Here is a 24,271-nt window from a genome sequence, read left to right as displayed (position 1 = left end):
GGGACATTAAACAAATATTTTGTATCTGTCTTCACAGTAGAAGATACAAAAAACATACCAGAAATAGTGGGGAACCAATGATCTAATGAGAGTGAAGAACTTAAAGTAATTAAGATTAGTAAAGAAAAAGTACTGGAGAAATTAATGGGACTAAAAGCTGATAAATCCCCTGGACATGATGGCCTACATCCTAGGGTTTTAAAAGAGGTGGCTGCAGAGATAGTGGATGCATTGGTTTTGATCTTCCAGAATTCCCTCGATTCTAGAACGGTCCCCGTAGATTGGAAGGTAGCAAATGTAACCCCGCTATTCATGAAAGGAGGGAGAGAGAAAACAGGGAACTATAGGCCAGTTAGCCTGACATCAGTAGGTGGGAAAATGCCAGAATCTATTATTAAGGACATAGTAACAGCGCACTTAAAAAATCATAATATGATTAGGCAGAGTCAACACGGTTTTATGAAAGGGAAATCGTATTTGACAAATCTGTTAGAATTTTTTGAGGGTGTAACTAGCAGGATAGATAAGAGGGAACCAATGGATGTAGTATATTTGGATTTTCAAAAGGCATTCAATGAGGTGCCACACAAGAGGTTGTTACACAAGATTAGGGCTCATGGGGGTAATATATTAGCATGGATTGAGGATTGGTTAACGGACAGAAAACAGAGAGTAGGAATAAACGGGTCATTTTTGGGTTGGCAGGTTGTAACTAGTGGGGTGCCACAAGGATCAGTGCTTGGGCCTCAGCTGTTTACAATCTATATCAATGACTTAGATGAGGGGACCGAGTGTAATGCATCCAAGTTTGCTGACAACACAAAGCTAGGTGGGAAAGTAAGCTGTGAGAAGGACGCAAAGATACTGCAAAGGGATAAAGGTTAAGTGAGTGGGCAAGAAGGTGGCAGATGGAGTATAATGTGGGGAAATGTGAAATTATCCACTTTGGTAGGAAGAATAGAAAAGCAGAATATTTTTTAAAAGTTGAGAGACCAAGAAATGTTGGTAGTCAGAGGGATTTGGGTGTCCCTGTATATTAATCTTGGAAAGTTAACATGCAGGTACAGCAAGCAATTAGGAAGGTAAATGGTATGTTAGCCTTTATTGCAAGGGGGTTGGAGTATAAGAGTAAGGAGGTCTTGCTGCAATTATATAGGGCTCTGGTGCAACCACACCTGGAGTACTGTGTACAGTTTTGGTCTCCTTACCTAAGGGAGGTTATACTTGCCATTGAGGGGGTGCAATAAAGGTTCACTAGATTAATTCCTGGGATGAGAGGGTTGTCCTATGAGGAAAGATTGAGTAGAATGGGCCTATACTGTCTGGAGTTTAGAAGAATGAGAGGTAATCTCATTGAAACATATAATATTGTAATAGGGCTTGACAGGGTAGATGCTGAGAGGATGTTTCCCCTGGCCAGAGAATCTAGAACTAGGGGGCATAGTCTCAGAATACGGGGTTGGACATTTAAGACTGAGATGAGGAAGAATTTTTTCACTCAGAGAGCTGTGAATATTTGGAATTCTTTACCCCAGAGGGCTGTGGATGCTCAGTCATTGAGTATATTCAAGACTGAGATTGATAGATTTTTGGTCTCTAAGGGAATCAAGGGATACGGAGATCGGGCAGGAAAGTGGAGTTGAGGTAGAAGATCAGCCATGATCTTATTGAATGGCAGAGCAGGCTTGAGGGACCGTAAGGCCTACTCCTGTTCCTATTTCTTATGTTCTTATTTGCCTGTAATGCAGCGGGAAGGGCAGCTTCCCGGTGACCTTCAGTTCTTTTAATACCAGCAAGGAGAAATAGCTGCACCTCAATCATGCCTCCACATTGCTGTGATTGGTAATTTGATATGAGAAGGGTAATGTGGGAGTAAGCATGTGTCTTACATGACAGAGCAGATCACTGTTTCAGCACATTCTGGTGCAGGGTTCAAAACCTACTCCAGACAGTCCTGGCGAGTGGAGACCAGAGCTCCGGGTTGACATCCCGCGGGATACTCGCGTTCGGTGTGTGTGGGTGATCCCCCCTTCCCCTCACTGGATTGTGAGAACCCATAAAACCCTATCGGCTGGTATAATGATGATTACTGCCATGGATGGAGCGTTCATGCTGCGGCCTGTCAAACTGTTAGTCAGCCTGCGAATCCTTCCACTACTCCACACTATTCTCCAAGGGAAGAATGTGGAAATAGGAAAACAAACAACTACACCATTGCTATAATGCTTTGCTCTCACCTGATGATTCCATAATGGATCAGGTGCTTTGGTAACTATATGATGTTATCTATTTTAATTTTGGTCATTCCTGAATATGTTTTTTTGGGGGCAGTGGTGATATTTATTAAATACCATCCATGCTGGTAAACTGTTTTATGTGCTTGTTGTCCTAGTCACAGGCACGCTGAGATCTACAGAGGTGGTGAAGCAGCAAGCACTGACAGACCTCTCTAGAAAAGAGCCATATGTTTAATATCAGAGATTATATATATTAAAGAATATTCGGTGCTGCACCCACTCAGCCACTGACGAGTCTCAACAGCAGAAAGGAAATGCTGCAGCTTCCAGGTTTCCATGGAAACTTTGCAGATAATGGCCTTGGGAGCTGTTAGCTGCATCAAGAGCCTAGATGAAAATCTCATGTTAACCATCATCTTCCTGGATAAACCAGAACAGCTGAAAGTTAAGCACATCTGCAGCTATCATCTCCAGGGTTGAAAGCGCCATTTATATCATAGTACAGCTACTCCCTCCAGTGTTTTCCTCTCCACCCTTGAATGCGCTGACTCTTGCTGGAGTATGGTTTCACGGGCACCGAGCACCTTCCAGTGCCTCACCCATATGATCGTTCTTCATGTGTGAGCCTAGACAGCAAGGGGTAGGTTTTCCTCTTAATCCTTACAGTGGCGCAACTTCAGCAGGAGTTATGTTCGCCCCACCGCTGTGCCTCTGACCCTGACCAATTTTCCCAGCAGAAATTTTTTTTAAAAAGTTAAATCTCCCATCTTGCCTGGTACAAACAATCGCTCTGTAATGGATTGCATGAGGCCCATTGGTCCTTTAAAGTTTAAATCTACCCCCCTCTCTTTTCCCCCCGCCCCCCACATCGCTTTAGCAACCCTGGACACGAGGAATACACTGGTGCACCTGTGCCCAGCACTGATATATCACAGATGATGGGAAATACATCGCCTGTCATTTGTATCTTCTTCCAAATGCTTGCCCATTCTTGAGTGGATATATTGTATGCCCAATGTCACGTCCAGGCACGAATGATGGATGTGGCTTGGTCAGCACACCAGCAAAATGGCTTCCCACCAGTTTTCCCTCCCCTGCCCACTGCAGTTACACCAGAACATTAAGAACAGGAGTAGGCCATTCAGCCCCTCGAGCCTGCTCCGCCATTCAATTTGATCATGGCTGATCTGTACCTCAACTCCGTTTACCTGCTTTAGCGCCATGTCCTTGATACCTTTATCTAACAAAAATCTATCTATCTCAATCTTGAAAGCTCCAATTATCCCAGAATCCACAGCCTTTTGACAAAGATAGTTCCAGATTTCTACTACCTTTTATGTGAAATCTGACCTTGAGTGTCTGCAGACCATTTAACTGTCGAGGGCACCACAATTGAGCCTTATCCTGTTCTCACCCAGCATCCATACATACATCTAAGACAGACCATTGATTAGGAGTAGGAGTTTTGGCTGATTTTATTTTTCTCCTCTCAAGTCTAGGACAATGTAGGATTTAATGCCCCCATTGCTGCCTCAGTACAGATCAAGAATTGAACTTGTATGCTTCCTGGCTCAGTATCACATTGTGAAGTGGATTTATCCTCAGTCATCATGAGAGACCCCTCCTCAGACACAATTTTAGTAGGATTGTCTTCTCTCTCCATATGTAGCCAGTTCATTGTGATTTAAATTTAAGTTACTATTGCTATTTGCAACTCAGTTACTTAGAGGGTAAGATAGAAGTTAAACACTTGTCCACAAATGTTCCCAGAATAACTTCACAGACATTACTCAATGCCACATCCTTTATGCCATAAAGGTGTCACATCACAACACATTGTGACCGAATTAGCCTCTTTGTATTGTATTATAGTTATTGTAATTCAAGGTGATTAAAAAAAATAATTTTTCCTGTTCTACTTTGTGGTCTCTTCACGGTAAATTCTGCATTTCTCCTGGAACCGCACGAGTGCTGCACTTACCCATTTGTGTCTTGTCCCATTCCTCACTGAGAGTATGGGTAGAGCTCGCCTGATAGCTTATGCCATGAAGCACTGCCTAATGTGGTACTAAGTTATAAAGGCCAGACAAATCCCAGATTTCATTCCACGGCTCGGCTGAGTTTTTGATCTACAATTAGACTCAGCAATCCTGGGCTAGAGACTAGGAAAAGCCACCAGGTTTCCATTCCTGGCAGTGAATGTGGGACAGGATAAGGCAGTCGCTATCTAAACTCACACAGGAATAATCTCACTTGGGTGAGATGGGAAGCTATCAGTTACAACAAGTGACCAACAGGCAGATCCAACATGACAGCACTCACAACTGTGATGGGTCCAACTGCTTGATAAGACCCTTCTTCCTTGTTGTCAAGCAGCCAGCCTCTAAATCTTGTGCAGGGTCAAAGAGTGGGGTAATGGAGGACTGGCGCAATATGAAGGTACGTTGACAGCTGCCAGGAAAGTGGGTATAGACCTGCATGATGTGCTGGTGCTGATCATGTACCAGCTTCACATTAAGGGATGGCAGTGGGTTGCAGGTCTTGTTGTAAGAGGTGATGCAGGTTTGTGACAGCCTCCCTGGAGAAGCATAGCCTCCGTATACGCTGCTCCTCAGAGAACTGGAGGGCTGTGGGCCTATACACCCCATTTGGAGGGTAAGAACGTGTGCAAGTTCCTGTCCTCCTCCGTGGACTCCCTGCTGCTCTATGTGGTCCTTCCATCTGTTGCTGTCACTCCTCTTCCTCTAGCCAGAATGGAGTGGCCGAAAGGATTCCTATATTCTGATGTAGCCAGTACCTCCTTGAGCTTCCTGAAGGTTGTGCAGCAACTACAATAAATAAAAAATGATTTTGCAGCCAAATACTATGGAGAAATACAAGCAAGATGTCTACTAAATGATTCCAGTGATCTAAATTATAGCAGGTTACTGCCCCTTTAAGTAGCGCTCGACCTGGCTGTCTTCTGCCCTGTACCGCCCATGAATAGTGGGTGGTTTTAAGAATCAGCGGTGGCAGTGCCGACTCACTCCAAAATGGAATTGATGTCCTAAGTATATCCTAAGACCTCGATGTAAATAAACGCGTGAGGCTCCTGCCTATTTCTGCCAGGTGCACTGATCATCGAGGTCCGCTTGAAAATTGCATCGAGCGGGCTTTGGATGGTAAGTCGTGTTTTTTTTCTCGTTGTTTTCATTCCGCTACCACCCAGTTCATGCTGAAAACAGATGGAAGGGAGACAAAAAAACAGGGCCAGTGTCTTCATCTCATGTCCATAAGTACACTTCCAGCAGGGGTGACTGGATGGTGATCAGGAGTTTTGATCTTCACCTCCTTAACCCGGGGTTCTGAGGCCAATTGGAATCCCTTTATCACTGTCCCAGTTGAGATAATTTAACTTAACACAGACCCAGGGGGTGAACCCAGGCACTTCCTGCTTCAGATTCTCAGCTAGTCATTGCGGTAACTAGCTGATCCATCAAGGTCATCATTTCTGATTATCAGTAAATGGCATTCTGAGAGTGTCAGTGTGAAATAATCGCTAGTTTAAAACATGTATCAATTCCTCAAACTTGTGAAAATGTGGAAGCATTTGACATTAAACCAAAGGAAATCAAACACTACCGTCACAATTGTTTTGCTTCTCTTCACCGGGCAACACTATGAGGAAGGAGTTCGAACGGTGCCTCTCTCCCCCCTCCCCTCCCCTTTGTTCCTGTGGTAAGTAGGACCCATTTCCCATAGGAGCTGTCTGTAATGATGCACCCTGTTCAGGCTGTGCTGGGGCCAGCACTTTGCTGCTGGCAATCTTCCAAACGATTCAGGCAACAGAGAAGTGGAAAGGGATGAGCTGCACCATGGTAATAGGGGGATGATGGGCAACACCTATGAAAAAGAGCAACCGGGGCAGAGGAAGAAAAGAAACAAAGGTATTGTTTTGCCGTAGCATGCTGATTTCCCCATAGGCTTTCGGTGAGAAAAATATATTGCTGCACTATTTGTATAATGCAGGTAACAGACATCTTTGTTAGGGTGTTTTAACTGAAAAGCAGAGGGTTAGTGTGAACTGGGACTCTCATGTGGATTAAAAGATCGGAGAGGATTGCAGTGTTAATTTATTCTGATTGATATCGAAAATAACAGCAGGCAGCCATGTGTGATTTCTGAATGCAGCTTGTTGCTTGGGTATCTGTTGACATTCTCCGATAAAGATTCAATCGGTGTCATAACAGCCCCCATGCTCAGGTTGCTACGTGATACTCGTCTCGATGTCATTTCTGGAGAGAGGTTATTTCTTTGGAAAAAAGCACTCAGTCTGATGACCAATAAATAAATATTGATCCTCAAATCCTTATAACGTAGCCATGTGTGAAAATAGACAAAATTGTATCGGAATGTTACCATCTAAGGAACTGAATATTAAACCACCTTTCGCATTACATCATGTTTGGCCTTAGGGCTGCACCAGGTACTCTAGGTCTCCTACTGTATGTGTAACACAGTGTATGTGTGTGTGTGTTTGTTTGTGTGTGTGTGTGTGTGTGTGTGTGTGTGTGTTTGTGTTTGTGTATGTGCATGTGTGTGTTTGTGCATGTGTGTTTGTGCTTGTGTCTGTGTGTGTATTTGCGCATGTGTGTGTTTGTGCCTGTGCTTGTATGTGTGTTTGCGTGTGTGTGTGTTTGTGGGAGTTTGTGTGCTTGTGTTTGCGTGCATGTGTTTGTGTGCATGTGTTTGCATGTATGTGTTTGTGCATGTTTATATGTATGTGTGTGCATAGTACATGGATTCTCATCATTTAAATATTTCCAACATTTCCTGATTACTTGTGTTAGAAGTTGACTCAGGGTGGTGGGAGGGAGTACAGAAGGAAATATTGTAATCATCGCTTGTCAAGATTATGCAAAGATAAGGACTTTTAAAGTCAATTTAACATCAGTTTATTTTTGGGGCATTTTTCAATTTTTATTTTTCGGATCAAAGACCAGGAGAAAATTGGGGGGAACAGTTAGAGCCTAAAAACCAAGGTAAATTCAGAGAAAATCAGTTTTTATTTTGATCATCACTGAACCTCAAGAATGTAAGCAAGGCACAGTTAAATTAAATGACAGCCCCCAATTATTTACACAGTTGACATACACCACATTTATGGGCCTTAATGGCTGTTCCAAAAGTAATGTAAGTTTCCGTGATCACAAAAAACTGTCAATATATTTTAGCAGTAAAATACATTTTATAGTATTTGTGAATGGACTGTGTACTGCAAAATGTTGACAGCTTCAATTTATGGTTAAAGTATCACATCACCACTATAGTATCATGAAAACTTTACATTTTTAAAGTCTGATTGAAATATAAAATAGTTGATGCCAAAGTTTAGTTTTACAGTATGTGCGATGAACGGTGTATTGCAATCACTGTGGGCAGTGTATCCATTGTGTTAATAATGTAACGATGGTCACTATAAGGGCTCTTCAACATGTACATTATAGATATGATATGCACACATCTCCGTTCCTGATTTTTGGTGAAAAAAACAACGGAAATTTATTTCCTCAAATTTGGAAGGAAATCAGTTTTTAACCATTTCACTACCCCCCAAGAAATCTGGATATTTATCTGTGAATGTTGGTAAATAATAATTATAAAGGTCCCTGTGCATAGGGACATTAATGAGGATCTTAGAATGTACAATGTGTATCACCAATGAAAGCAACATATTTAGTGCCTGTTGTCTGTTCCAGTTTTGCTTTAAGCTTCCGGAGCTGATAATTCTTTGCTTGAGAAGGGGAGGGGGGAGGGCTGGCTATTCAGCTTGTCTAATAGGAAAGGCATGGCTTCACAAGGTCTGCAGATCTCACACAGCTTGGCCTCAGCCTGAGTCGTTGTAAAAACATGTTATATCTCCCAGCAAAACCTCGAGAAGGAAGGCACATTACAAGCGGGAAGGAAAAGGGACTGAGTTTTGACAATGGGCTGATGTGAGCTTAGTAAAACAGAGAGTTCCTGCTCACTTCCTCTGTTCCCGAGTCTACAGATTTGAAGGGAAGTTGCCGTTTAGCCTTTTTTTTGTTGTGAGTGAGCTTATGGGATCTTTTAGGTTGCTGCTGTACAATGTTGTGTTGACCACATTTCTTACATGCTGGCGGCTGGGGTGCTATGCTGTGGAGCGTTTATACAGAGAAGATGGAGTATAAATCGAATACCTTAACCATTTCTCGCAGTATGGGAGGTAGGACTGACATAGTGTGAGAGTCTAAAAGAGTGCTGGATTCTGAATTTTATTTTTAGCACAAAAAATATTAAATTAACCTCATGATTAAATCTATCACTCATGTTAATAGGACAGCTTCCACTTTATAGCATAATGTTTAATGGCTGTATTTAAAACCAGTGTATAGAGCAGTCTTAATGCTTTCATGTTGTAGTCTGAGCATATTCTATATACTCACTGCCTAATTCCCATTTTAAATTGTAATAAAGGCTCTTGGGGCATACCACAGGATGTATTGGTGATGAAGACTGGATTGTGAAACTGATGTATCACTTTTCTACTCAAGTGTGACTTTTTCAAACAAATTGTGTAGTTATAAAAAAATCAGGAAGAATCTATGAATTGGACTCTATCATCTCGGTACCAAAGAGCAGATTCTTTTGTAATCTTCCTTTTTCAGGGGGAAGGGGCATCTTTTGTTTTTTATTCCTCTTGGAATTTTATTCTGCTGTCTGATTCCATTCACAGCGAATGGGGTAGATTTTGACTTTGTGCGACAGTGTAGAATGGGTGATAGCGAATTGGCAGCTCGTTTTAGATTTCTTTTTGAAGTCCATGTAAATAAAAGTCGGGAGAGATGGAAAACGGGCTGCCAATTTGCTATCCCCCGTTTTACACCACCACACAAAATTACCCCCAAAGTGTTAATATAGCTACTTAGAATTGACAGTAATACAATTTGTAATTACCTTGAATACTATTATGTTAATTAAAAAGTTTTCCAAATGAAATCCAGGATAATGAATAGATGGTCGTGAGTAGATAACATATACTGTAATCTGATTATGATGTGAGGGCGACTGTCAAGTGACATTGTAAATCTGTGACAGCAGAATCCAAAATGTGATTCAATTACAGAAATCACTCGTATTAGCTCCTTGCTGTGTTAATTACCTTATATTTTGATCATCAATTTAATAAAAATGTAATTTGTAATTCTTAGCAGTTTTGTCCAAGGTTGGGTTTGTGAGGCAAACTGATCTTTTGAGAGCAACACAGCCTAATGTTTATAGGAGGATATTAAAGTTGCTCCCACAATGGTCCAGTGAGTAACTGCATTGTCCAGTGATAATGAGCTCTGCTGACCAAGAATGTCACCAGGTTTGAACAATTACTGGTGCTGAGCTTAACTAAAGTGGCCTCAGTGCTGCTGGGCTAGGAAAGGAAAGAATGGCCTCAATATTACTGCCCCCCCCACCCCCGACAGCCAGGAAAGGGTCCGGGGCATTGGGGGCTAAATTTTTTAAAATGGGGAATACGTCCCCAACCTGCGGCTTACACGCCCATTGCCGTTTTTACGGCGGCAGGCTCCCACAATGCAATTGGGAGTCTGATTTAAATTTTGCAGATGCCGTGCAGGTTTCCCAGGGCCGGGAAAACCCGACAGTAAAAGGGAGGTGGGAGCTGCCGGCTCAAGAATGTAAGTGCCTTTTACAGCAGTCCCCGTGGGCCAGGAAGAACAGGAGTGCTCCCCCCGGTCCCTCAAGGAAGCCTTTGGCCTCCCCTCTGCTGATCAGGGCCTCTCTCCCCTCTGCCATGATCTCTCTCCCTCCCGCGATGAGCTCTCTCTCCCCCAATCCCGAACTCTCGCTCGATCCCCCCACCAGCCCCCGATCTCTCGCTGCCTCCCCCCACCAACACCAATCTCTCGCTCCCTCCCCCCACCAGCCCCCGATCTCTCGACCCCTCCCTCCCACGATGGCCTCTCTCTTGTCCCCCCCCCCCAAGGCCCGATCTCTTGCTCCTTCCCTCCCACGATGTTTTCTCTCTTCTCTCCCCCCACCCGAGCCCCAATGTCTTGCTCCTTCCCTCCTGCAATGGCCTCTCTCCTGTCCCCCACTCCCCCCAAACCCTGATCTCTTGCTCCTTCCCTCCCACAATGGCTTCTTTCTTCCCCCCCCACCAAAGCCGTGATCTTTTGTTCCTCCCCCCCCCTCCCGACTGTGGCCTCCTGCCACTGGCTTTCTCACACGGCAGCTGACCAGCCTGTCAATTTGGCTGGCTTCCAGGCGGGAAACACAAGAAAAACATTATAATGAGGTGCTGTCAATAAATTCAGCAGGACCTCAGCGTCCCCGGCCTTGCCGGGTTTTTTCCGCGCTACCGCGCTCCCCTGCACCTGACCCTGTTCCCCATAAATATTGGGGCCAATGACTCAAGACTCCTGCTCCTCATTATTTCCAGTAACCCGCACTGTGAAACATGCGTATGTTGACATCAGGCAAGGACAGGATCAGGCTTGGCTGTGATGCCGTTGAATACTCCACCAATACTCATAGTCTGGGCTTTCATAGAAGAACAGCCACTTAGACAAAGTACTGAAGGGTGGCTGTCACCTTACCCCAGCAGGAGTTAGCACCTCCAAACGGGGAAAGAGTTAGTCTTGTATCTGCTTTTCCCCACAAATATTCTGCCACCCCTCCTCCTCTCGTGAAAGTGTTGGCTTCTTGTTGGTTATGGTTTCACGAGCACCAGGTACACTCCACAGTGGGCATCATCGCCAAGTCCAATGGGTCCACACCTGGCATCTACACACATGATGTTCCAGGAGCAGTCACTTAATAGTGAGCGGGAACAATTTTCTATTCCCTACTCATGGGTGGTGAGGCCAATTGTAGCACCTCAACTGCAGCCTGAGAATAGCTAACTCATCACAGACCAGGGATAAAATCTGGGGGCAATCTGCATGTATAGTTGAGCTGACAGCATTAATCAGCAGAGCCATCGGAGGAGGACCTTAAGTAAAAATGTGCAAGACAGTAACAGATTTCATTGGTAAAAATGATCTATCCTTGGCTCCGTCCTATTTCTCAACTATATGCTGCTCCTCGGCGACATCAGCCGAAAACACAACGTCAGATTCCATATGTACACTGATGACACCCAGCTCTACCTCACCACCACCTCTCTCGACCCCTCCACTGTCTCTGATTTGTCACACTGCTTGTCCGATATTGAATGAGCAAAAATTTCCTTGAACGAAATATTGGGAAGACTGAAGCCATTGTCTTTGGCCCCCGCCACAAACTCTGTTCCCTAGCCACCAACTCAATCCCTCTCCTTGGCCACTGTCCGAGGCTAAGCCAGACCGTTTGCAACCTTGGCGTCCTATTTGACCCTGAGATGAGCTTCCAACCACAAAACCACACCATCACCAAAACGTCTAGTTCCACCTCCGTAACAGAGCCTGTCTTTGCTCCTGCCTCAGCTCATCTGCTGCCGAAACCCTCATCCATGCCTTTGTTATCTCTAGACTTGACTATTACAATGCTCTCCTGGCCAGCCTCCCATCTTCCACCCTTCATAAACTTGAGCTCATCCAAAACTCTGCTGCCCGTATCCTAACTTGCACCAAGTCCCGTTCTCCCATCAACCCTGTGCTCGCTGACCTACATTGGCTCCTGGTCCGGGAATGCCTTGATTTTAAAATTCTCATCCTTGTTTTCAAATCCCTCCATGGCCTTGCCCCTCCCTATCTCTGTGACCTCCTCCAGCCCTACAACCCTCCGAAATCTCTGCACTTCTCCAATTCTTGCCTCTTGTGCATCACTGATTTTAATCGCTCCACCATTGGCGGCCGTGCCTTTAGCTGCCTAGGCCTTAAGCTCTGGAATTCCCTTCCTAAACCTCTCCACCTCTTTACCTCTCCTCCTTTAAGATGCTCCTTAAAACCTACCTCTCTGACCAACCTGTCCTAATATCTCCTTATTAGGACAGCTCAGTGTCAAATTTTGTTTGATAATTGCTCCTGTAAAGCACCTTGGAACGTTTTAGTACATTAAAGCGTTATATAAATGCAAGTTGTTGTTGTGTTATTGTAGTACTTGTGTGTTTTAAATATGGTTTATATTTTAAGACAGTGTCAAGTGATGCAGTGTCAGTCGTGGCTCAGTTGGTAGCACTCTCGTCTCTGAGTCAGAAGGTTGTGGGTTTAAGTCCCACTCAGAGACTTGAGCATATAATCTCAGCTGATACCTCAGTGCAGTACTGAAGGAGTGCTGCACTATTGGAGATGCCGTCTTTCAGATGCGACATTAAAACGAGGCCCCATCTGCCCTCTCAGGTGGACGTTAAAGATTCCATAGCACTTTTCGAAGAAGAGCAGGAGAGTTCTTCCCTATGTCCTGCCCAACATTTATCCCTCAACCAACATCACTATAACAGATTATCTGGTCATTATCTCATTGGTGTTTGTGGGACCTTGCTGTGTGCAAATTGCTGCCGTGTTTCCTACATTACAACAGTGACTACATTTCAAAAGTACTTCATTGGCTGTAAAGTGTTTTGGGAAGTCCTGAGGTTGTCAAAGGCGCTGCAGTATATAAATGCAAGTTCTTTCTTTTCTTTAGTTAATAGAGCATTAATGATTTTATGAAATAGAACTTGAGGTATGTCAAATCATGTTAGTGGATCTGTACAAGCTTTGAATTAATTTGTAGAGAAAATCTATTTAAATGTCAGACATATTTGTTACAAAGAATAACAGATTGCTGGAGTACTTTATGTAGCATAGTTCTGTATGAGTGGGAGTGGTGGATATAAAATAGCAGATGGCTGTGTGTTAGATGGAGAATAACATATGGCTTGAAATGTTATGGGTATAGTGTAGCTATCCTGATGGCTCAGTGGGTAAATGCCATTGATGTGATAATAAGCCATACAGACCAGAAGGTCCTGGATTCAATCTGCAGTCTAAGCTACATCAACCAATCCCAGCCAGGGCATCAATTAGGATGCTCCAACTGGCCTCAGCTCCCCTGAGTTAGGAAGAGAAAAAGAACAGGCCATGGTTCCCACCCTTCGATTGCTCTTCAGTGACACTTTCTAGAAAATGCATGTGTTTCTTTATCTGAGGATTGGGCTCGACTGTGATGCTGCTTATGGTCAAATAGTATTCCAATTCTCAATTAACTAGGATCACACATGAAAAACAACCATGTAGACGAGGTAGTGGAGGGATGCCAGCATCCTGGAATCATACTTCAACATGAGTTAGCTCTCTCAGAAGAGAAGAGAAAATTGAAAATCAAGAATAGAAGTGGTGGTGGTGTATAAACTGTAACAAATGGCTTAATGTAGGTTTCTACTGTATATATTTCATGTTTGGGTGTGTGTTACTTTGTGAATAACGGATCATCAGTATATGTTTCATAGAGATTTACAAACAGTCGGGTGTGTTAGATATGAAGTAACGAATGATTGGAGTGTTTTACAGAGGATAACAGGTGACTAGATTGTAATGACAAGACAGCAACATATTGGGGGTTCCTCTCGTCTTACACCATGAGAGTTTATACATTATTCTCTGAATATCGAGGTATGTTACATGCTTGGAATACATGCCTGTCTGAAGTATCCATTAAATACATACTGGGAGAGCTTGTGGGGAGGGAATAGTTTTGTTCTGTTGTTTTGGTGCAGTGGATGTCATGGTGAGCAGTGCCATTCACTAGGCACTTGCAGTTGGATCATGTAAATTGTACTGAAATATGATAGAATTGCAATAATTGATTTGTATCAGCTTTAGGGGAGCTCTCTTGCATGTTATGGAATTGACCTTCCCTGGTTTCAGCTTGTGCTTTAATTATTGCATTTTATTTATTTTTGAAAAATTCAGCATCGTCACTCCGCATCAAATCATTAAAAAACGTTTTTTTTGTAAAATATTGCTTCAGAGAAGCACTAACCCGACTGTTCCCACCTCCCCTCAGATCCCAGACTCCACTAGAAATGGATAACCAGTTGATGCAAAAGTAGGGCAGCATTTGGAATAAGCCGTCCTGACTATGTGCAATTAGACTGGGGTCAGGATCCCTATTTTAGGTTTAAAAAAAATCTTAGTTTACTGTAGAATCCAAAATTTCTATAAAGTGAAAAAATATATTTAAAAAATCAAAATCTCTGAAGGATGCTTGCCTCCAGTTTCTCAGAAAATAAATCTTGTGCTTTTAACATTTGTATCCTTCAGCGTTTCATGGACTTCTTGTTTTTTTCTTCCAATATGAATGAAGGAATGTTTGGTGTACCTATAGTTTAAATCACATGCCTATGTCCCACTGCACTTTCAATGTAATTACTTCATTTCACATCTTAGACTTACATTGTGGATTTTAACCCCCATTTTCTATTTGAAGCTGCCTTTAGCTCTTGCTAGGTTTCTAGACAGGAGTGTATAAAATAGGAACTTGGATCCCAGAAAATGGGTCTGCTTATTTTAAACTAAGAACACAAGCATAATTGTTATCAAGAAAATGTGTAAAGTTGATACGAGTGAAATAAAATGTTTTATGAATGAAAACAAAAATCAGAGGAGCTATTCCTGGTTTAGTTTAAAAATGTGGGGGGGAAAACAGTAGAATACAATAACTGTTAAGCTGACTGTTGAGATCTCATAAGATAGGCCCTTTAGCTCTTGGGATCTCACCCTTCCAGAATTCCAACCCTATCATCTTCCAATTACAGCATCTATCTGTTTCTTAAGTCAGTCCAGTGTCCAGGCCATCGCCACTATTTCTGGAAACCTGTTTCAGCAGTTGATCACCCTCTGTGTAAAGAAGTACTTTCTGGTGCAGGAGTCCTAAATTTACTCTTCACATTACTGAAACTGTACTCTCTTGTCCTGTTACCTTGGAATATCAGAAAGATCTCTTAAAACACTATTATCTTCTCCAAACCTTAAAAATCTTTGGACAGGCAGGCTGCGTGGCAGGACACAATCACATTTATTCCCTTTGGGCAGATTGACGTGATCAGGGCTGATTTTAACTCCGTCCTACTGCATATAGGGAGCGGTAGCGGACTGAAAATGGCAGCAGGTAACTTACCGCACCACTTACGCTGGCGCTCCGGCCACCGCCATCTTGGGTAGGGTCCTGAGATGGGCGGCCAGAGCGCCCACCTATTTCAAGCAGGATGTAACTTGTAATATGCAAATCGGGGTCCTATGATATACATGGGATCCCAATTGCTATTTTGAGGTACAAATGGGTGGTGAGCAGCCTAACCAGCGGTCCTTCAAAGACCAGGAAATGTCTAATTTATTTTGGTGGGGCCAGGAGGAGCAGGAGTGCTCCTCCTCAGCCTACAAAAAATCTCCGGTCAGCTGCCAGCGTGTCTGAGCCCCCACCACTAGGATTGCCTCCCTTCCCTGTTTTTTTGCCAGTCTGTTTGTAGGAAACGCATGGAATAGGTCTTGTGGAAACTAATTTGAACTATTAGAGAAAGGAATCCAATTCAAGGCATGTGTTATTAACATGTGAGATCCATTACTCATGCCAAGAACATCATTCCATATTGGTGAGTAAAGGTACTGTTATGCCTAGAACTTTAGTTTGGCACATGAATTAATGTGATTCTTCTTTAAATATGCACATGAAAGGGAACCATAAAATTTTAAAGTACTGCAGAAGTATCCAATGTGCATTTTCTTGGAGGAGTGATAATGTCACAATCATAGTTAAATTCTTGCATCATTTCAACAAACTGGCATTGGCTGCGTGTAGTTCCTGTTGTTTCCCAGTTTTCAGTAGCTCAGGAGTCTGAATCCAAATGGAATAAATCTGATTGTTCTCAAACTTATCACACTCTGAACGTTTGATTTTCACTGTTAAGCATCCCTACTTTATTGATGATTGTAATATGAGCAAAAGGAATGAGCTGTACTCATTGGGACAGGAAGAGAATTGGAGATGGAATCAACTGCACCACACTTGGTAAAGGCCCAGTCACAAGCTGCCTTCTTGCTGTAGAGATAGGAAGATGGTGATGGGCATGGGCAGCTAAAGTATAGAGGAAAAGAAAGAACTTGCATTTATATAGCACCTTTCATGTTCTCTGGACATCCCAAAGCACTTCATAGCCAATTACTTTTGAAGTGTGGTTTCTGTTTTAATGTGGGGAAACACTACAGCCAAATTAGAATAGGTAGTGTAGTGGTTGTGTTACAGAGAATGTGAGTTCAAATCACATTATTGCAATTTGAGAATTTAGTTTAATCAATTTTTTAAAAATCTGGAAATAAAAAGCTGGTATCAGTAAAAGTGACCATGAAACTGTCGAATTGTCGTAAAAATGGGTTCATTAATGTGCTTTAAGGACGGAAACCTGTTGTCCTTACCTGGTCTGGTCTATATGTGACTTCAGTCCCACACCTACGTGGTTGACTCTTAATTGCCCTCTGAAGTGGCTTAGCTGATACTCAGTTGTATCAAACCACTATAAAGAATAACAAGAGCCACACGGACTGCAGCAGCTCAAGAAGCAGGCCCACCACCACTTTCTCAGGGCAACTAGGGATGGGCAATAAATGCCACCCTTGCCACTGACGCCCACATCCCGAGAATGAATATTTAAAAAATTTGTGCACAGCAGTGAGATAAATGACCAGATAATGTATTTTAGTGAGGTTGTTTGAGAGATAAATATTGGCCAGGACACAGGGAGAACCCTCCTGCTCTTCTTTGAATAGTGCTGTGGGATCTTTTACATTCCTCTGAGAGAGCAGATAGGTTCCAAGTTTAATGCCTAATCTGAGGATAAAAAATAATTTAAAAGATGGGGTGGGGAATGTACTCCTCAAAAATTTATGACGATAGTGGGTTGGATCAAGGGCCAAGAAGCAGTCAGCACAAAAGTGATACATGGAAAATAAAATTTAGCTTATTAAAATGGTGCTCTTTTAATCTTTTTAAAGAGATTTGCCACCATTTTCAGTTTCAGTTCTGATGAAGGGTCTCTACTGGAAACATTAACCTATGTGATGCCCCCATGAGAAAATGGTCTGCCAACGCCCACTATCTAGGCTCATTAATAAAGAATGACCATATTCAATGAGGTACCTCGGGGCTGCTGGTATTATTGGGATATTACTTCAGTAAGAGTTGGTGACTTCAGGAAAGAACGGGAGATAATTGGAAAAATGTTTTTAACTTTTACTGTGTTTAAAATAACTTCTAATGTGATCTGTTTTATGTCCCCATTGATGTTTCAGAGGTGAGCCTGGCAATTCTCAGGAGAGTCGGAAAGAACTTAAAAAAGCTTGCATTTTTCTAACATATTTGAGGTTGCATTTTTTCACTTCTAATAAATATCTTCCTGGATAAGCAACTCAAAATGAGTAACAACCATACCATTTTCAAACCTTGCACCAAATGTATTTCTCTTGCACAAAGTACAGAAGCAAAATGCAAAGTGAAAGTTTGACTTTTTTTAGCTGCCATTGCCGATGTGGCAATGAATAAGTGGAATTTTTATTCAAGTGCCAAAACTGGAGTCAGTTTTGCGCTGTGGTCCTTTGAAAATGGACTGCCATATAAAATCAGCTATAAACAATCTAAAGTTGTTTAAGAAATCTTGGGCCTCCCCTGCCCCGGTTATCCTTCCCCCTCCCTTGATCACGATCCCCTCCCAAACCCCCTCCTAATCACTTACCTTAGTGCTGGGGACGCCTGCTGCCCGATTTTAACAGCCGGGAAACCCCTTCTCACTGACGTTTTGCTCAGGAAATTTGCCAGTGGCATGTTAATGAGGCCTGGCCGTTAAAGTCGTCTGGGCCACTCTGCTGCCGCTCTCGGACAGGCCTGCTGCTCGCTTGGCCATTCCCTCGTGGGAGTTAAACTCGACCTTCCAGTGTCAACATTAAGCACTGCCAGGTCTGGTAGATCAGTTAGATGCAGAATAAAACTCCCTCTGCTCTGCCCCAGTTTTGGAACAGGGCCTCCTATTGCACCAAATGTGACATTTTTCCATTTTCCACAGCAGCCATCCCATGACCCTCTGACTGAGATTGCCATCTGGGGGTAAAAATTATATTTCTGAACTGCAGGTTCTTTGGAGACGTGTATTCAGGTCTGCTGTGCTGGGGCGACTTTGTTTTTTAAATGAAATTGTTGTTTATTGGACGTTGCTGGGTTGCTGCAGTGCAGCAGGCAATGAATCAGTGTCGAGTTCATTGACATTGTCCTTTTCAGGGACAGCCTCACCCTCTTTTCCACTTGTAGTTTTTTCTTATTTCTTCATGAGTTGTGGACGACACTAGCAAGGTCACATTTATTGCCCATCCCTGGTTCTCCCGAGAAGATGGTGGTGGGCCTTATCCTTGAACCACTTCAGTCCTTGTGTTAGTGATGCTCCCATTATGGTGTTAGGTAGGGAATTCCAGGATTTTGACCAAGCGATGATAAAGAAACAGTGATATATGTCCAAGTCAGATGGTGTGTGACTTGGAAGGAGAACTTAAAGGTGATGGTGTTTCAGCAAAATTGCTTTTCTCGTCCTTCTCAGAGGTAGAGGTTGGCGGGCTGGAAGGTGCCGTCAAAGTAAGCTTGGTGAGTTGCTGTGATGTGTCCTGTCATCAGTACATATTGCAACCACAGTGCTCTGGGTGGTGGAGGGTGTGGTTATTGAGTCTAGTTCAAATGGATATTAATGATCTCATGGTACTATTTGAAGAGCAGGCACTTCTCCCTGTCTCCTGATCAACATTCTTCCCTCAACCAACATCATGAGAAAAAAGGATTAACTGGTTATTCATCTTATTGCAGTTTTAGGGATGTTGTTGGTGCTGAATGGCCGCCACATTTTCTTATGTAAAAATCATTGCATTTCAGAAGTAGTTTACTGTGGGAAAACTTGGAGACATTTCAATGTGATGAGACACAATATAAATACGTATTAATAGATAGAGTCCATGATAGGCGTATAATATGTGATTGGTGGAGGAGTTGAGCTGAATGGCCTTTTCTTGATCTGTAATTTCATGTGTTTTTCTGAAGTGGGATTATGCTATTTTGTTGTAAAGTCGTTTTTTTATTCTTTATGGACCCTGTTACCATGCTCCATTCCCTGGCTGAGAAGCGATCCTATTTATGACTGGCTGCCAGGCACTATGTGTCAGGACCCTAGAGAGACACTTCCTCCAGTTTTCACTCCCTTAGTTCGGTAAGTGTCAGGTATCTGCACGCTTGTTCTTACTATTGACATGACTGAGTTCAGGAATTCATTATGGAAAGAACCATGGAGCAGAGAGCCACATCCTGATGCTTTGGTGTGGTACATCGGTATCGCAGCATGCTCTATTACACCTCATAGGTTATGCCTCTTTAATAGCACATTGCCCTGACTGAGGTGGTTTTCCACGGTGAAGAACAGTACCTTGAGGAATTGTCCTGGTTTAGCCGCCATGTTCCCCCCACTGTGCATAAATACCTTGAATCAGTCAATATGGGAGACCAGTGTATCTGCTCCAGTGTGATCTTTCCAAAGTATTTTTAGCAGTTGAAGAATTATAGAGAGACTAATTACAAAAAGGCTGCTCGGTGAGCTCAATTGGGCATGGAATAATATGGTTGTGTACTGCAAATGGCTTGACATGAAATGTGATTGATAGCTAGTTAAGATAACAACAGTGCTCCTTTTACGATTGTATAAATGACATGTTAATTACTGTGAAGTTAACATATGCAGGAAACTTCTTGTTAAAGTAACATTTTGCTTATCTTCTCCAAATATTCATAGTTGCATTTCCCTAACTGTTAACTTAAGGTAAAACAGGATTCTTAAGGATATTAGCCGCCTAAACCAGCTATTTGTATTGAGTTAACTAAACTGATTTCAGTAAAAGATCTCAACGTGAAACAACTACGTCTGTGGGACCACATCCGGGAGAGAACTGCATGGATGAAACCACCCCAAGTAGTAGTACCATTTTTTTTTATTCGTTCATGGGATGTGGGCGTTGCTGGCAAGGCCAGCATTTATTGCCCATCCCTAATTGCCCTTGAGAAGGTGGTGATGAGCCGCCTTCTTGAACCGCTGCAGTCCGTGTGGTGAAGGTTCTCCCACAGTGCTGTCAGGAAGGGAGTTCCAGGATTTTGACCCAGCGACGATGAAGGAACAGCGATATATTTCCAAGTCGGGATGGTGTGTGACTTGGAGGGGAACGTGCAGGTGGTGTTGTTCCCATGCGCCTGCTGCTCTTGTCCTTCTAGTTGGTAGAGGTCGCGGGCTTGGGAGGTGCTTTCGAAGATGTCTTGGCGAGTTGCTGCAGTGCATCCTGTGGATGGTACACACTGCAGCCACAGTGCGCCGGTGGTGAAGGGAGTGAATGTTTAGGGTGGTGGATGGGGTGCCAATCAAGCGGGCTGCTTTGTCCTGGATGGTGTCGAGCTTCTTGAGTGTTGTTGGAGCTGCACTGATCCAGGCAAGTGGAGAGTATTCCATCACACTCCTGACTTGTGCCTTGTAGATGGTGGAAAGGCTTTGGGAGTCAGGAGGTGAGTCACTCACCGCAAAGGAAGACTGTTCTCTATGCCACCCCATCACTTCCAGCTTAAAATCCTGGAAAATGGCATGGACATATACACAGCCGGCAAAGCAGCTCACAAGAAATGTCCCGTTGTATTCCGTTGGATTCATGTCGGTTCCCAAGTGTAACTGCAGTGGAAAATTGAGGCTAATACGTGTGATTGTTTGTAATGATTTTGCTTGCATCGTCACTAGATTATAACAAAATCTATAAAGGGTAGATTCAGTGATTCTGTCCTCAAAAGGAGTGTAGGTTGGCCAATTGATGCTATGTTGTTGTCATCTTATCTCCGATCCTCTCCATTCAAGCAATAAACACTGCTGGGAGAGTAGGATTGCTTAATTTATTCTCATGTCAAGCTGTCTTGGGACGTTTTACTATGCTAAAGGTTCTATATAAATGCAAGTTGTTGTTGTTGTTGTTGCTGCTGCTGCTGCTGCTGCTGTTTAATGCAGTACTGCTCCAACACCACATTTTGGTTATGTTACTAGAACAAAATGGAATTGCTGTGGGGGGTTTGTTAAATTTCAAAAATTCCAGCCCTTCCAATTATATTTGAAAGAGTCATAGGGGATGTGAAATTATTGTAAAAATGTACAAACCAACAAACATGTCTTTTTGATGTAAACAGTTGGTATGTCTAAAGGGGATTTGCATTTATCTGATTTGCTACCTTATCCTAAATGTTATGAGGGAGCACATGAGTCTTTCCCTCAGGGAAATATTTGTGCCTGGATTTGCAGTCCCTCCCTTTGGGAGATATATGTGCTCTGACCAATATTTGTCAGAGCTGCTATTAGGAAGTTCTGTTTGCTTCAGTGCTGCAGAGATATATCTGTGCACTGCCTCTCAGTCCCTTACTCAGGGAGACATCTGCAATGAATGTTGTCTCTCTGTCCTTCTCTTAGGTATATAACTGCAATGACCGGCATCCCTCAGTCCCTCCCTTAGAGTGATATATATATATATATATATATATATAGGGCTAGAAATTTGGCCGTGTAGTGCCCATTTTTTAGATGCCACGCGGCCTCCTGGAGTTCCAAAATGGCGTCCAAAATGCGCTGGAAGCCATCTTGGTAAAGGGATTCGTGCACGCACAGATAACGAATGCCGGCGGCATGTAAAGAAAGGAGAATAAGCGTTAGATCAGTGTGCAACGCTGATTTAAAGGGATTGACACCATTGTGGAATTTAACACTCCAGCCAATGCACTGTCTTAACCACGACCATCCAAACATGTCGGAGACGGCCTGAATGACCTCCCACCAGCACTATTTAAAGGGACCATGCAGGATCTACACGTTAGTTGCTGGATTATTGCTTTTGGCTGCAGATGCATATGTACCTGCATTTCGAGGTCTCCTATACTTGAATACTAGGACTAGGTGACAGCCTAACATTTAGAGCCAGGACGTGCAGGAGTGAAGTTAGGAAACGCTTCTACACGCAAAGGGTGGGAGAAGTTTGGAACGCTCTTCTGCAAACTGTAGTTAGCGCTAGCTCAATTGTTAATTTTAAGTCTGAAATTGATAGATTTTAGTTAACCAAGGGTATTAAGGGATATGGAGCTAACACAGGTATATGGGGTTAGATCACAGATCAACCATGATCTCATTGAATGGCGGAACAGGCTCGAGTGGCTAAATGCCACGGCAACTTGCTGCCTCCTGTTATGCGCCACCTTCTCCTGTGGGAAAGCGGAACATGTGTCAGTGAGTGTTCTGCAAGATGTTTGGTTGAATAGCTGCCAGTGTGTGTGACCTGTGAGTTGTGGGTGTGAGGCTTGAAACAGTGGTAATGTGTGAAGGTGAGAGGAAACATCTGATTGAAAGAGTTTGTTGGTATGTGGGTAATGGGGGGTGTAGTGCATGGAGCAGTGGATGTGACTAGTGGTGCAGTTGGTAGGAGATGCCACTTGACAGTTGACCTCATTCACCTTGACCACTCATGTCAAAGTATTGAACTTCTTCCTGCACTGCATCCATGTTCGTGGTGCTATGCGCCTGGCATTGACTGCGTCCCCTACTGCCTCCCACTGCCTCTTGAGCATATGTCTGGAGGACCTCTTGCTCTCCTCTGGATATAGGATGCCCCTCCTTCTGTCCACCTCTTGCGCCAAGATCTCCAGTGCTTCAGCAGAGAATCTTGGTGCACGCTCTCTCGCAGGTCTGGTACAATCTCAGATCGACAGATTGGTGCAGATTGGAGGATGTGGAATTTAGTGGTGTGCAACCTTTATTCAATATTTTAACATAACTCATCAGCTTGTAAACATAGGGACGGGACCTGCATCTGTGTTTTAGGTATGCAATGTCTGATCTCTGTTCACGCTCCTTGCGGACCCGTATCTTACATATGGTGCAGACTATCTTTAAGAAGTGCAGATTCCTGTTATGAGGTGTGAGCAACTGAGCGAGATTTGGGCCCCCCCGCTGGTAAGAAGTGCTGAAGCTGGAGAGAACATAACAGCTGGGTCTCGATGCTGCGCTACTATCAGGTAAATGAGGAGGCAGCACGAATCTAACATGCTGTTCACGTTAGAACCACTGGACACGGGCTAATTGCGCACTGTGATTAGCCCGTGTCCAGTGGTTCTAACGTGAACCAATTTAACCCCCATCGTTCCCTCCATTATGGAGATATTTATTGTTCAGATGCATTTTGTGCAGAACCACCCCCACCCCGAAACTCAATAACATCGTGAGATCCTGAGATCACTGAAACAGGAGTTCACAATGTCACTGGGGAATTCTATTCAAATAATCTGCCTCCAAAGCCTCTAACCATCTGGATTAAAGCATAAACCACAGAAATACCACAGAAGACTGAGAGCCACTAGTAAGTTTGCCGATGTCTCCCTTTATATAACACTTATGATTAATTGACAATTCAACACCATGGTTAGGTGCTTCTGTGACCATTATCAACTGGGATTAAAATGAATCAGTCCATGGACTTCTTCATGATGGTTAATGGAATGAAGCTGTGTAGACATGTGTGGACAGTCTGTGCTTGTATGGATGTGTGTGGACAGTCTGTGGTTATATGGATGTGTGTGGACAATCTGTGCTTGTATGGATGTGTGTGGACAATCTGTGCTTGTATGGATGTGTGTGGACAATCTGTGCTTGTATGGATGTGTGTGGACAGTCTGTGCTTGTATGGATGTGTGTGGACAATCTGTGCTTGTATGGATGTGTGTGGACAATCTGTGCTTGTATGGATGTGTGTGGACAGTCTGTGCTTGTATGGATGTGTGTGGACAGTCTGTGCTTGTATGGATGTGTGTGGACAATCTGTGCTTGTATGGATGTGTGTGGACAATCTGTGCTTGTATGGATGTGTGTGGACAATCTGTGCTTGTATGGATGTGTGTGGACAATCTGTGCTTGTATGGATGTGTGTGGACATTCTGTGCTTGTATGGATGTGTGTGGACTGTGCTTGTATGGATGTGTGT

At 43.4% G+C, this 24,271-nt stretch overlaps 1 protein-coding gene across 2 annotated transcripts in view; it reads left to right on the top strand.

Annotated features, from left to right (window-relative positions):
• The window catches only part of nhsl2 (NHS-like 2), a 271,813-nt gene that overhangs the window by 153,700 nt on the left and 93,842 nt on the right, over positions 1 to 24,271 (top strand). The window contains exon 1 of one of the 2 annotated variants that reach the window (XM_067997036.1): positions 8,302 to 8,463. The exons of the other annotated variant lie outside the window; for it this stretch is intronic. Coding sequence (XP_067853137.1) covers positions 8,391 to 8,463 — 73 coding nt within the window. The 5' untranslated portion in view covers positions 8,302 to 8,390. Of the gene's footprint in view, positions 1 to 8,301; positions 8,464 to 24,271 lie in introns of those variants that run through there. 2 annotated transcript variants of the gene reach the window in all.

The sequence above is a fragment of the Heptranchias perlo genome, chromosome 15 (genome assembly GCF_035084215.1).
Source record: "Heptranchias perlo isolate sHepPer1 chromosome 15, sHepPer1.hap1, whole genome shotgun sequence".
NCBI classification, from domain to species: domain Eukaryota; kingdom Metazoa; phylum Chordata; class Chondrichthyes; order Hexanchiformes; family Hexanchidae; genus Heptranchias; species Heptranchias perlo.
Note: the sequence above shows the minus strand (reverse complement) of the source record. Positions and strands in the feature narration are given on the sequence as shown.